General features: G+C 42.0%; 1 protein-coding gene across 1 annotated transcript in view; it reads right to left on the reverse strand.

The window, feature by feature from the left end:
• The window catches only part of LOC121862785 (synaptogenesis protein syg-2-like), a 25658-nt gene extending 19993 nt beyond the window's left edge, over nt 1–5665 (reverse strand). Inside the window, exons 1-3 of the mRNA XM_042361096.1 lie at nt 5482–5665; nt 2039–2191; nt 367–546 (exon numbers count right to left, since the gene is read on the reverse strand). Coding sequence (XP_042217030.1) covers nt 367–546; nt 2039–2191; nt 5482–5485 — 337 coding nt within the window. The 5' untranslated portion in view covers nt 5486–5665. The remainder of the gene's footprint in view (nt 1–366; nt 547–2038; nt 2192–5481) is intronic.
• Nucleotides 5666–13332: the final 7667 nt, after the last annotated feature.

A 13332-nucleotide genomic window follows, 5' to 3' on the forward strand; every position in this document is an offset into this window, starting at 1 on the left:
GGGGGAGTTGCGAGGAAGGAAAGAAGGAGGAGAGAGAGAGAGGCTAAGTCCCAGTCAAATAGTAACATAATCATACAACTTGTGTCTGCAATTGCTTGTCTAAATATACCAGTTGAACTTTTCTTTCATCACCAGCATTAATTTCAGCATTGATTTAAGTTTCCCTGATGTAAAATAAATTCCTAAAACACAAATAAATCTCAAATGTTATAATTATCACTATCTAAACTGACCTACAACACACAAGAATGATAAATAATCTCCCTCAATAATCTCTAAAGTAATCTATACACAGAAGAAGGAACAATAATTAATCATTAATAATCTGTGGTATGTGGGTAAGAATAATCCACTTGGGTAACTCACGTAGAACAGAGAGGGTGACGGAGGCGGTGAGAGGGTTAGCGGTGTTCCTCAAGGCTGGGTGTTTGGCCCTGCACGAGTACTCTACGCCATCATCTTCCTGTTGCGCCGTTAACTCCAGCCGACTGACTACGGTCATCAGGCGACGTTTCTTGGAGGGTTTAATCGCGTCCGTCTGATGTTCTGGTGAGGGAAGTGGAGAGAGGACTCAGAAGAATGTAGAGGAAAAGATTTGAGAAATATCCAAGTGTTAAATTCAAGTTTATGGGAAATAAGTATGAGGAAGGAAGATTACTTAGCGAATGAAGAGAAAGAACACTCACACACGTTAACATATGGAATACTAATTTTGTCATTCATTTACATAATTAGTTTTAGCCAGGTAAAGAGATTTATGGTAATGGGGAAGTTTTTCTTGTGATGACTGGATGTAGACTAAACCAACAGGTGGACACGGAGATGAATCTATTGCCTTCACGACAGTTTGGTTCCAGTGTGGGTATTCCTGGTGTCTCCCCCTCCTCACCTATGTCCTCAACCCCATCCCTACCCACCTTCCACCCCTCCCTCTCCACCTCCCTCCCACCCCTCCCTCACCTCCCTTCCACCCCCTCCCTCCTTCCACCCCCTCCCCCCTCTCATCTCCCTTCCACCCCCTCCCTCCCCCACCTCCCTTCCACCCTCCCCCCACCTCCCTTCCACCCCTCCCTCTCTACCTCCCTTCCACCCCTCCCTCCCCACCCTCCCTTCCACCCCTCCCTCCCCACCTTCCACCCCTTCCTCTCACCTCCCTTCCACCTCCCCCCACCTCCCTTCCACCCTCCTCTCACCTCCCTTCCACTCCTCTCTACCTCCCTCCACCTCCTCTACCTCCCCCTTCCACCCCTCCCTTTCTACCTCCCTTCCACCCCCTCCTCCCTTCCACCCTCCCTCTCACCTCCCTTCCACCCCTCCCTCTCACCTCCCTTCCACCCCTCCCTCCCCCCCCCTCCTTTCACCTCCTTCCACCCTCCCTACCTCCCTTCCACCCCCCTCCTCCCTTCCATCTCTCCCTCCCTTCCACCCCTCCTCCCTTCCACCCCTCCCCTACCTCCCTTCCACCCTCCCCCACCTCCCTTCCACCCCTCTACCTCCTCCACCCCTCCTCTCTACCCACCTTCCACCCTCCCCACCTCCTTCCACCCCCTCCTCTCTACCTCCCTTCCACCCTCCTCTACCTCCCTTCCACCCCTCCCTCTCTCCCTCCCTTCCACCCCTCCTTCTCTACCTCCACCCCTCCTTTCACCTCCCTTCCACCCCTCCCTTCCATTCCTCCTTCCCACCTCCCTCCCTCTCTACCTCCCTTCCACCCTCCCTACCTTGTTTTCTTGGCAGGAATTAATACACCTGGTCAGCTTTAACAAACGGGGTTGTATTTCTTTCATACTATTTTTACTGAAGAGAATGATCATTAATTCGTCATTTTTTTCCAATGGTTTGACTGTAGCTGATTAATTCCCCTTTAATAGATTAGTTTTGTTTCTAATGGGACGATTTGTGGTGTATTAGCGTTGTGCATTAAATTGTAACACACACACTTGCCTGACTCACTTATCTTAAAACACCTGTTGGCTGGGTTCTGAAACACCTGTGGACTGGGTTATATAACAAAGACAGGTGTTATAAGGTCACTCACTGGGTTCTATCCGTTTCTTGTTATTATACCAGGTGATGGTGGGTGGCGGGCGAGAGTCAGACACAATACATTCCAATACGAGGCTGGAGGCCGCTTTTACCTCTACCATCTCTCCCTCACTCCGTCCTATCATGGCGATGCTGCTAGGTGACACTGCCGGAGGGAAGTAGGTCATAATGCTGAGGATCCAGGAAGTTAATGTTATTATTTGAGGGAAGTAGGGAAGTAGATGGTCACTGACAGGAAGAGGAGGTTTTGGGTAAGTATTAAGTTAGGTATAACATTAAAGAAATTATATGGTAAAAATGTTTATATTTTGAGAGAGAGAGAGAGAGAGAGAGAGAGAGAGCTGAGGGAAACTTAGCTGAGAATGAGGTGTAATTTTTGACGTTAAACAACTATTGTCCCGGACACAGTTGACACAAGGAGAGGAAACTTCTTTACTAAAAAAAATGAACAAAGTAAAAGTTAATATGACCAGAGACCACCTCCCTCCTCTCCCCCGACCCCTCCCTCCTCTCCCCCTACCCCTCCCTCCTCTCTCTCCTCCTTCCCCTTCCTTAGCTCTGCCCTCTCCACCTCCCCTCCTCTTTTTCGTTCCCCCTTCCCCTCCCTTTTTTCCTTCCCCCCTCCCCTCCTCTTTCTCATTCCTCCCTCCCCTCCTACCAAACTCTCCTTCCTCCACTAACCCCCCCTCCCTCACCCCCTCCTCTCCCGCCCTCTCACCTCCCCACCCCTCCTCCCCCCAACAGAAATTAAATCTGGCGTATTTTTTTTTAAGGCCTGAAATGTACAATACAATTACTTCCCCCCATAAAAAGGTATTTATCTTTGTCATCTTAACGTTGTCACCATGAATGTAAAATGAATAAGCGTTCACTAACTCTTCATCACCATCATAATAATAGTGACGAGTTATGAATTTCAAACTTTGGACAAAAAAAGTAAAAAAAAAAAATTCTTCACGTTTGATTTAAATGGAATTGGACTTCAAAAGATATTAAATTTTTTTTAATGTAAGAGAAATTTAATAAAAATATGCATTAAAAAAGGTATATAATTTTGCTCCTGGACAGTGTGTGTGTGTGTGTGTGTGTGTGTGTGTGTGTGTGTGTGTGTGTGTGTGTGTGTGTGTTATTAACCAAGTTATGTACATCATCAGGTATGGCATGTCACTATACAGTACATGTCAAGTCAATACAAACATTACTACACATATAAACATTACTACACCAATATAAACATTAACACACCAACATTACTACACCAATATAAAAATTACCACACCAACATTACTACACCAATATAAACATTACCACACCAACATTACTACGCCAATATAAACATTACCACGCCAACATTACTACACCAATATAAACATTACCACGCCAACATTACTACACCAATATAAACATTACCACACCAACATTACTACACCAATATAAAAATTACCACACCAACATTACTACACCAATATAAACATTACCACACCAACATTACTACGCCAATATAAACATTACCACACCAACAATACTACACCAATATAAACATTACCACACCAACAATACTACACCAATATAAACATTACCACACCAACATTACTACACCAATATAAACATTACCACACCAACAATACTACACCAATATAAACATTACCACACCAACATTACTACACCAATATAAACATTACCACGCCAACATTACTACACCAATATAAACATTACCACACCAACATTACTACGCCAATATAAACATTACCACACCAACATTACTACGCCAATATAAACATTACCACGCCAATATAAACATTACCACGCCAATATAAACATTACCACGCCGATATAAACATTACCATTGAGTCTGCAGTTTCATTTTGTGTTCACGTTACAATTTCCATTATTCTGAATTCGAGTAAAATTAAGTTCTCTGTAATTTTTCACTCCAATGACATTCTTTGAAGTTTAGACAGCGTTCAGTCCCTTTGTGCAGCGTTCAGTGCTGTTGTAGGGTGTTCAGTATCATGGTAAGGCGTTCATTCCCTTTTTACACTTCCCAATCCTCCTTGTACACTTTCCAATCCCCTTTGCGCACTTTCCAATCCCCTTTGCGCACTTTCCAATCCCCCTTGTGCACTTTCCAATCCCCCTTGTACACTTTCTAATCCCCCTTGTACACTTTCTAATCCCCTTGTACACTTCCCAATCCCCCTTGTGCACTTTCCAATCCCCCTTGTGCACTTTTCAATCCCCCTTGTACACTTTCCAATCCCCCTTGTACACTTTCCAATCCCCCTTGTACACTTTCCAATCCCCTTGTACACTTCCTAATCCCCCTTGAGCACTTAACACTCCTCTCATACACACTTAACACTCCTCACACTTGTCCAGGTTCTCGACTAGTGCATTTTCCACAGGCGTCAGGATCCTCTTATGTTTACTGGTAACGTTCACAGGTGTGTGGCCCCGAGAGGTATCGGTTCTCTTCACAACATAGCTAATTGGAAACCTACATATCCATACGTAACCTAACCTAACCTCAGAAGTATATATACATTATATACACACAGACACGTATACCTAGGAATACATATTTACATGCATGTATATCTAGAAAGAGGCCCACGTAAGCGCATTTACTTTACATACATCCATCCATACATACATACATACATACATGCATAATGGTTGCCCCTCCTGTAACCTCGGCGTAAATTTGTTTCAGGTGTAGAAGCTGTCGCCAACACAACAACCACACCCTAAGTTAACGAGCTGCATGACCCAGTGTTTCAGGTGTAGAAGCTGTCGCCAACACAACAACCACACCCTAAGTTAACGAGCTGCATGACCCAGTGTTTCAGGTGTAGAAGCTGTCGCTGATACAACAACCACACCCTAAGTCAACGAGCTGCATGACCCAGTGTTTCAGGTGTAGAAGCTGTCGCTGATACAACAACCACACCCTAAGTCAACGAGCTGCATGACCCAGTGTCAGGGAATAGTCCGAGAAGACCGGACAACTCACAAACTGCACTGGTTAACCATTACCCTGGAAACGATCCGCAAATCGATTAACAAGGTCCCCAATTACTGGTGGGTAGACAGAGGCAAATGGTGTAAAGAAAATTGCCCATAGTTTCACCCTGCCCGGGGATCGAACCCAGGTCTGCTCGCTTGCAAGGCGAGTATGCTGACCATTACACCACAAGTTGCCATACATACTTTTAAGAAAATACTCAAGCAATATATTCCTTTATCCATACAGATCCAACACAACCCACCACCTAACAACACAGCCCACCACAACCCACCACTTAACAATTACCCCACCACACCCCACCACCTAACAACAAGGCCCACCGCAACACACCACTTAACAATACAGCCCACCACACACCACCACTTAACAATCTAACCCACCACAGCCCACCACAACCCACCACTTACCCATAACAGTAACGTTAGCGGCCGACCAGATAGGCAGGCTGCTCTGGGTAGGTCCTACTTGACACTGGTACTCCCCGTCGTCCTCAAGAGTGATGCCCTTAATGACCAGGTGATGTTCCCCCTGGCTGGCGTCCCCGGCGTACTGGTAGCGAGGGTATCCGGGCACCCCTCGTTCGAACCCTGGAGGAAGAGAGAAAATAAGAGGTGTGGTGATATGGGTCCTTGGTGTGATATATCGTAACCTAACCTAGACTAGCCTCACCTAACCTCACCTAACCTAGCAGTAGGACATGAAAAATGAGATGAGTTAGTCCATTATGATACACAGATACATACAAAATATCACTGAGGACACATGGAGAAAGTAACACGGGATACGGTAATCCAGGTTCGGTTCCACACTCAGGCAGAACCACATCCCAATCACCTGAAGAATAACCAACCAATCTTATTATTACCAGGTGTTCCCCAGGGCTGGTATCTCATGCAGAACTAGGGGGTGGGGATGTGTGAGGGGTGTGTGTGAGAGGGGTGACTGAGAAGGGTGACTGAGAGGTGTGTGTGAGGGGTGACTGATGGGTGAGTGTGAGGGGTGACTGAGAGGGTGACTGAGAGGGGGTGTGGAGGTGACTGAGGGAGTGTGAAAGGTGTGTGTGAGGTGACTGAGAAGGGTGACTGAGAGGTGTGAGGGGTGACTGAGGGGTGAGTGTGAGGGGTGACTGAGGGGTCGAGTGTGAGGGGTGACTGAGGGGTCGAGTGTGAGGGGTGACTGAGGGGTCGAGTGTGAGGGGGTGAGGGGCAGTGGATGATTAAAGAGTCAGAGAGAAAAATAAAGAAAAAAAATGCTAAAAATATATATAAAATGACTCACTAAACGTAATCTCTATGTTTGCTCTGTATTTATTCCTTCCCCGAAAAGTTAATACAGGCCCAGAAGTCATAGTCAACGCGCTAATGACATTAATTTAGATCAAAGGTCATAAATTATACTGAGCGGGATTAACATAATTATATACAGTGTCGTAGTGAAGTAAGTCGTGTGTGTGTGTGTGTGTGTGTGTGTGTGTGTGTGAGGGTGTGTGTGTGTGTGTGTGTGTGTGTGTGTGTGTGTGTGTGCTAGGAATATATAATCTTCATTAAGAACACACCTACGGCAACACCCTGAGCATATCCTCCTTCCTGTCTCCACCACTATTATCACCACCACAGACCACCACCACCACCACCACCACCACCATCTCCACCACCCGACAACGCCAACACGCCACAAATTGAGAGCCTCTAATTTTCCTCCTCGCAATTCGGTACAAATTTTTGTCCCAGGAGAAGCGAGAAAGTTATCGGGAAAACATTATTCACGAATCTTATATCAAATTTGTTTTCTCTTTATATATATTTTTCTTTTTTTTCTCGATAACAACAGAATGTGGCTGAGAGGTGAGGTAAGTACAAATAAATATGCTGGGTTATGAGGGTGTAGATATTAATGAGTCTTGGTGAGGAATTTGTGGTGAAAGTTAGGATAGTGTGGAATAGTTATGTCATGCTGGTGGTTAAGGTTAGATTAGGTGAAGAGGACCACGTTAGGGATCCTATGTTAGCAGTTATAAGTCCTCGACACACAAGGAGGTACTGGCACTGTCACTTGTCCACCTGTGAATTTAATTAACTCTCCATTCAAAGTTGGGTCACCTGAAGGATGTCGTGTATGTGAACCAGTGACCTTTAGAGCTAGAGGCGAGCGTTGTGTCAGCTTGACCACCGCACCATGTTGAAAGAATATTAATTGATTCACTTTTATTTTTTTGCCGGTTGAGATATATACTGTTTGATAAGAGTAAAAAAGAAAAAAAAGACGACGACGTGAGGTAAAATGTAATGGTGACAGCTTCCTAGTTATAGAAATAGAAAAATCTGGCAAGATTTATAAGAGTGGAAATTATGAAGTAGAAAACAAACTGCCAGCTGCAACAGACCACAGAACTTACTGTATAAAGTGAATACATGTAAGACACAAACCCTAAACTTCTGCTGACGGAGACAAAATTATTCGGTACATTTGTCCGAGACGTGCTTCGAAAAGGTTCAGTAAGTATCGCTACGAGTAACACGAAGACAAAATGATTCAGAACATCCGAGTGAAACGTGCACCGAAAATATTCTGTATATTCTGTAGCATTTGCTACAGGTATCAATACACACACACACACACACATATATATATATATATATATATATATATATATATATATATATATATATATATATATATATATATATATATATATATATATATATATATATATATATATATATATATATATTACAAACTTATTGTTAACATCTAAATTTATTTAATTTTTCTGTTTACTTTTGAATATCACCTGAAGATTAACCCCCCTAAAGTTATATGGAGGCTTAGATTAAGTTTAAGTAAGTTAGGTTAAGTCAGTTAGCATTAGTGTGTTAATCCTTAGGTGAAATATACTGGGGTACCTAATCTTCAGGTGATCCAAACATTTCATTATTTATAAGGAAAGAAATTTCATTATGTACTTAACCTTAATCACAAACCCATCTTCAGATATTAATTCATCTACTCAATGCGTTTTCTATGGTCCGTCGGCATTACCTCATAGTCTCAATCAGTGTGCGCCTTACTTCACTACTTCCTAAGGCTGTATCTCCAACAGTGAAGAGGCAAACGACCCACCATTCTTTTCCCAGTGGGTACGAGAACACGCACTCCTGCACATCGTAACCGAGAACCTCCTTGTATATCCTGGAGAAAAAAAAACACCCCTCCAGCTGGCCACACTTTATGGCTCCATCATAACTCTCGTTTTTTATATACAATGCCAAGAAAACGGAGAAATATTAGCAAGGGTAACTCCTCCATTTTCCCAGAGCCCAACTATTTCTATTTTGCTTCCTCGAGTGTGGAGATTCCTGCAACTTTACGGCAATATGGTTATATATACCTGGATTTTTTCTATGACTTTATGAGCCTAACTGAGTATAAAGTATTATTAGTTTAATTTGTGCAGGTTTTAACGAGTTATAATTTAGAGAGTTTATGTTCAGTATATGATCTTACGTGTACACATTTGCCTCTGAATTCTTTATTAACATTTGCGAATTTTCTGAGGACTTACAGTACAGTGTTTCTTGGCAATGTAAACTATGTTCATTATTATTATTATTATTACTATTATTTTTATTATTGTCCTTATTATTATTATTATTATTATTATTATTATTATTATTATTATTATTATTATTATTATTATTATTATTATTGTCATCATTATTAATTTATTCACCGTCTTATTTATTGCTCTATCACATACCACTTTTCAGTATTCCTATTCTCTTAAGATCCACAGTAACCCAATGTAATTAGCCATATTTTAATTTCCAAAGATTCCTGTATTAAAATTTCCTCCTAAATGATGATGTGACAAAGCATCTGACGGTCTCACTTAAGCTATGCCACAAAGATGGATTCTTAAAGATTCTGACGTTAGAATATATTTTTAAAACTATTAACACTTAAACTAAGGCAAAACACAGTTTTCAAAGATTATTAAGATAAACCAACCACACAAATTCACCTACATGAGAATCAATCTAAAACACTTACTACTTCACGACACCAGGACATCACCTAAAATACGACGAGTTTCTACTTTGAATAAGGCACTTTCCCTAACCTGTATTAAGGGAAAAAATAATTAATAGCTGAAACTTATATTAAGGGAAAAAACAATTAAAAGATGAAACACGGACCACTGAGAGTCGCAGGCCATTCGTTTCCGAGGAGTAATTTATGATAATCTGGTTACGAAGTTGAGGAAATAACACAGTCGTCATGAAGCCCCAATTTTTTAATGCCGTGTTGAAGAGAACTAAGCTTTTACGTGTGGTGTGAGAACGAGGAGGAAGGAGAGGATGGTGATGGTGGAGAAGGAGAAGAAGGAGGAGGAGATGAAGGAGAAGGAGAAGGAGGAGAAGAAAAAGAAGGAGATGAAGTAGAAGAAAAAGAAGAAATATAGCAACGATAGAAGAAACAACAGCAAAAATAAAAAAGAAATAATAATAATAATAACAATAATAAACTAAAAAAAAAAAAATATCCCCCCCCAAATATCTTCAAATAATCACAAGATGTCGATAAATAAACAACAAACTAACAAACAGACAAGAGGAAAGGAGGAGGAGGATAGCAAGGCAGAGAACCAATAACGGGGAGGAATAACAAATTACCAGGACTAACAACAGACCAATAACGGGAAACAGTGAGAAACAACAGACCAACAACAGTCCCTAAATTCAGCAATGTCCTGGCTCAAACAGAACCATCTATTGGCTGGTACAAGTATTGGCGTTTAGCTGAATATTAAACGAACGGATAATGGACGTGATCAGAGATGGTTGGAGCCTGGGCTTTAAATGGCTTTTAGTCCCAGAGTCAATATTAGTTTCCATACACCAGGCGTCTCTCTCTCTCTCGGGGTCCACCTGGCCAATTATTACACCTGGTGATTGTAAATGATGTAGCTACCTGAGATTAAGTGTTTGTTATGATGAAAATTAATGAAACTAGAGAGAAAAACACCTGATTATACCTAACCTAATGTAACCTAACCAAATCTAACCTAACCTAACCTAACCTAACCTAACCAAATCTAACCTAACCTAACCAAACCTCCTCAGGTATTCTCTCCGTCAAAATAGGTGGAGCAATTACATCATTTTTTACATAGTCACAAAGGATTTTTTTTTTTAATAAATCTTTACAATCAGGAAGTTCCCTTGTCATCTCAGCTGGCAGAGGAAATGAGAGACACGGAAACTGAGGTCTTCAGGTGAGGTTTTGTAGAGACATGAAGAGACATAGACACAGGTCTCGAATCTCTTATTAACTCTGATTGCTGAAGTACTTAAAACACACACACACACACACACACACACACACACACACACACACACACACACACACACACACACACACACACACACACACAATAGGGATTCGTAAAAAAAAAAAAAATCATCTGCAAAGGTTCGATTTAATCCTAAATAATCACGGGCTAAAATCTCACACTCTCGCTGCTATAAATACACACATCAACAAATACAACAAAAAACAACACAATCAAATACTAAAATACACCGGATATACGTCATACTTATACATAATACACACATGAAACACTTTTACATGATACATACATGTTTTTGATCCATTTCCAGTATTTCAATGACCAATACTATTACCCATGGCATGACAAGTCCATTACCACCCATGATAATATGACAAAACAACCCGAAGATTAGATACCCGAACTTATTTGATCTGATGATAAACATATTAACGCCACCTGGGAGGGTTAGGTTAGTTTAGTTTAGGTTAAATTAAGTAATGTCAGGTTAAGGTTAGGTTAAGTTAAGTTAGATTAGATTTATGTTATGTTAACGTTACGGTGGTTAATCTTAAGGATGAATCGAAAATACTAAACACTAATCTTTTAAGAAGCCAAGCATGACCCAGTGTTTAAGGTGTAGAAGCTGTCACCAACACAACAACCACACCCTGAGTTAACGAGCAGCATGACCCAGTGTTTAAGGTGTAGAAGCTGTCACCAACACAACCACACCCTGAGTTAACGAGCAGCATGACCCAGTGTTTAAGGTGTAGAAGCTGTCACCAACACAACAACCACACCCTGAGTTAACGAGCAGCATGACCCAGTGTTTAAGGTGTAGAAGCTGTCCTAACAACAACCACCCTGAGTTAACGAGCAGCATGACCCAGTGTTTAGGTGTAGAAGCTGTCACAACAACCACACCTGAGTTAACGAGCAGCATGACCCAGTGTTTAAGGTGTAGAAGCTGTCACCAACACAACAACCACACCCTGAGTTAACGAGCAGCATGACCCAGTGTTTAAGGTGTAGAAGCTGTCACAACACAACAACCACACCCTGAGTTAACGAGCAGCATGACCCAGTGTTTAGTGTGAAGCTGTCACCAACACAACAACCACACCCTGAGTTAACGAGCAGCATGACCCAGTGTTTAAGGTGTAGAAGCTGTCACCAACACAACAACCACACCCTGAGTTAACGAGCAGCATGACCCAGTGTTTAAGGTGTAGAAGCTGTCACCAACAACAACCACCCTGAGTTAACGAGCAGCATGACCCAGTGTTTAAGGTTAGAAGCTGTCACCAACACAACAACCACACCCTGAGTTAACGAGCAGCATGACCCAGTGTTTAAGGTGTAGAAGCTGTCACCAACACAACAACCACACCCTGAGTTAACGAGCAGCATGACCCAGTGTTTAGGTGTAGAAGCTGTCACCAACACAACAACCACACCCTGAGTTAACGAGCAGCATGACCCAGTGTTTAAGGTGTGAAGCTGTCACCAACACAACAACCACACCCTGAGTTAACGAGCAGCATGACCCAGTGTTTAAGGTGTAGAAGCTGTCACCAACACAACAACCACACCCTGAGTTAACGAGCAGCATGACCCAGTGTTTAAGGCCAAGGTGTCGTGTAGGTTTTACTGAGAATTAATACACCTAAGATACGTTCTCGTGTCCTCAGTTAGAAGACAAAATAAGTTGTACGATCTTTTGTTGTATCCGGTATAACGTTTCAGTCACATAAAACGTAGCAGACATATAAACATCTGTGGTTCATGTGTGTGTGTGTGTGTGTGTGTGTGTGTGTGTGTGTGTGTGTGGACAGCGCTACGTGAATGAAGGAATACGGGAGATTGTCGCTTAATTCTTATACTGATTCCACTGTACAAGCCTCAGAACCTGGAGGAGTGACAGAGAACGACACAGTACCACATCACTACTGGAGTCATCAGTATTGATTGATGTAACAAACTGCATTGGATGATTTGTATGTAAATTGGCAGTGTGAATATTCTGATGGGCAGTCAAACAGGGTGACAAGAGTGAGTGAGTGAGCGAGTGAGTAAGCGAGCGAGTGAATAGAATGAGTGGAAGAGGTACAGTGTTCACGTCTATAACTGCGTAGTAATCTATCTTTGTTTCATCCTGTTTGGTTGGGCTATCTATGTGTTATCTGTGTGTTATAAGTGTTATCTATGTGTTATAAGTGTTATCTATGTGAGTTTATTTAACTACATTTAAGACCTTAGTTATTGAAGCTCAGCAATACACTACATCAACCAGCCAGTGTCCAGTTGATGCAGGGAAGGATGGTGACAGCAAAGCCACCATTCTAACTTTTCACAAACAAAAAAAAACTTCCCAGCGAAAGTAATATTTTTTTTTACGAAAGAAAGTAAAAAAAAATTTGAGGTTACTTTCACCGAAGCAGCTAAGACCGTGTCCTGGTTTTGGAAAGTTTATGAAAGTGGTGTTATGTAAAGTATGGTAAATGTGGGGTACTATATGCCCAAGTCTTCAGTGTTGCCGGCATTGCATTTGCCCTTTCCCATCTGTAAAGTTAGGTACCCACTTACAGCTGGGTGGACTGGGGGTGGGGGAGGTGGGGTGTTCTAGATTCGAACCAGTGACCTTTAAGAGAGGAGTTGAGAGCTTGATGCCTCAGTTACTGTACCCTGAACATACAGTGTGTGAAATGTGAGCTTCGGGTACATGAGGACTGGCTACAGTGAGAGTAAAGACAAGTGTTATTCTCACCAGATACAGTAAATATATTCATCCTATTTTTTTCACGGGGATTAGCCCACCCGAGCACAGATCACCGACCCACATCAGGGCCTGGGGGGACGAAAATATAATAATTATAATAATAATTAATAAAAATCGATAAAAAAATAAATAATAATAATAATA

Source organism: Homarus americanus, unplaced genomic scaffold (genome assembly GCF_018991925.1).
Source record: "Homarus americanus isolate GMGI-L3 unplaced genomic scaffold, GMGI_Hamer_2.0 scaffold29201, whole genome shotgun sequence".
Lineage (NCBI taxonomy): Eukaryota > Metazoa > Arthropoda > Malacostraca > Decapoda > Nephropidae > Homarus > Homarus americanus.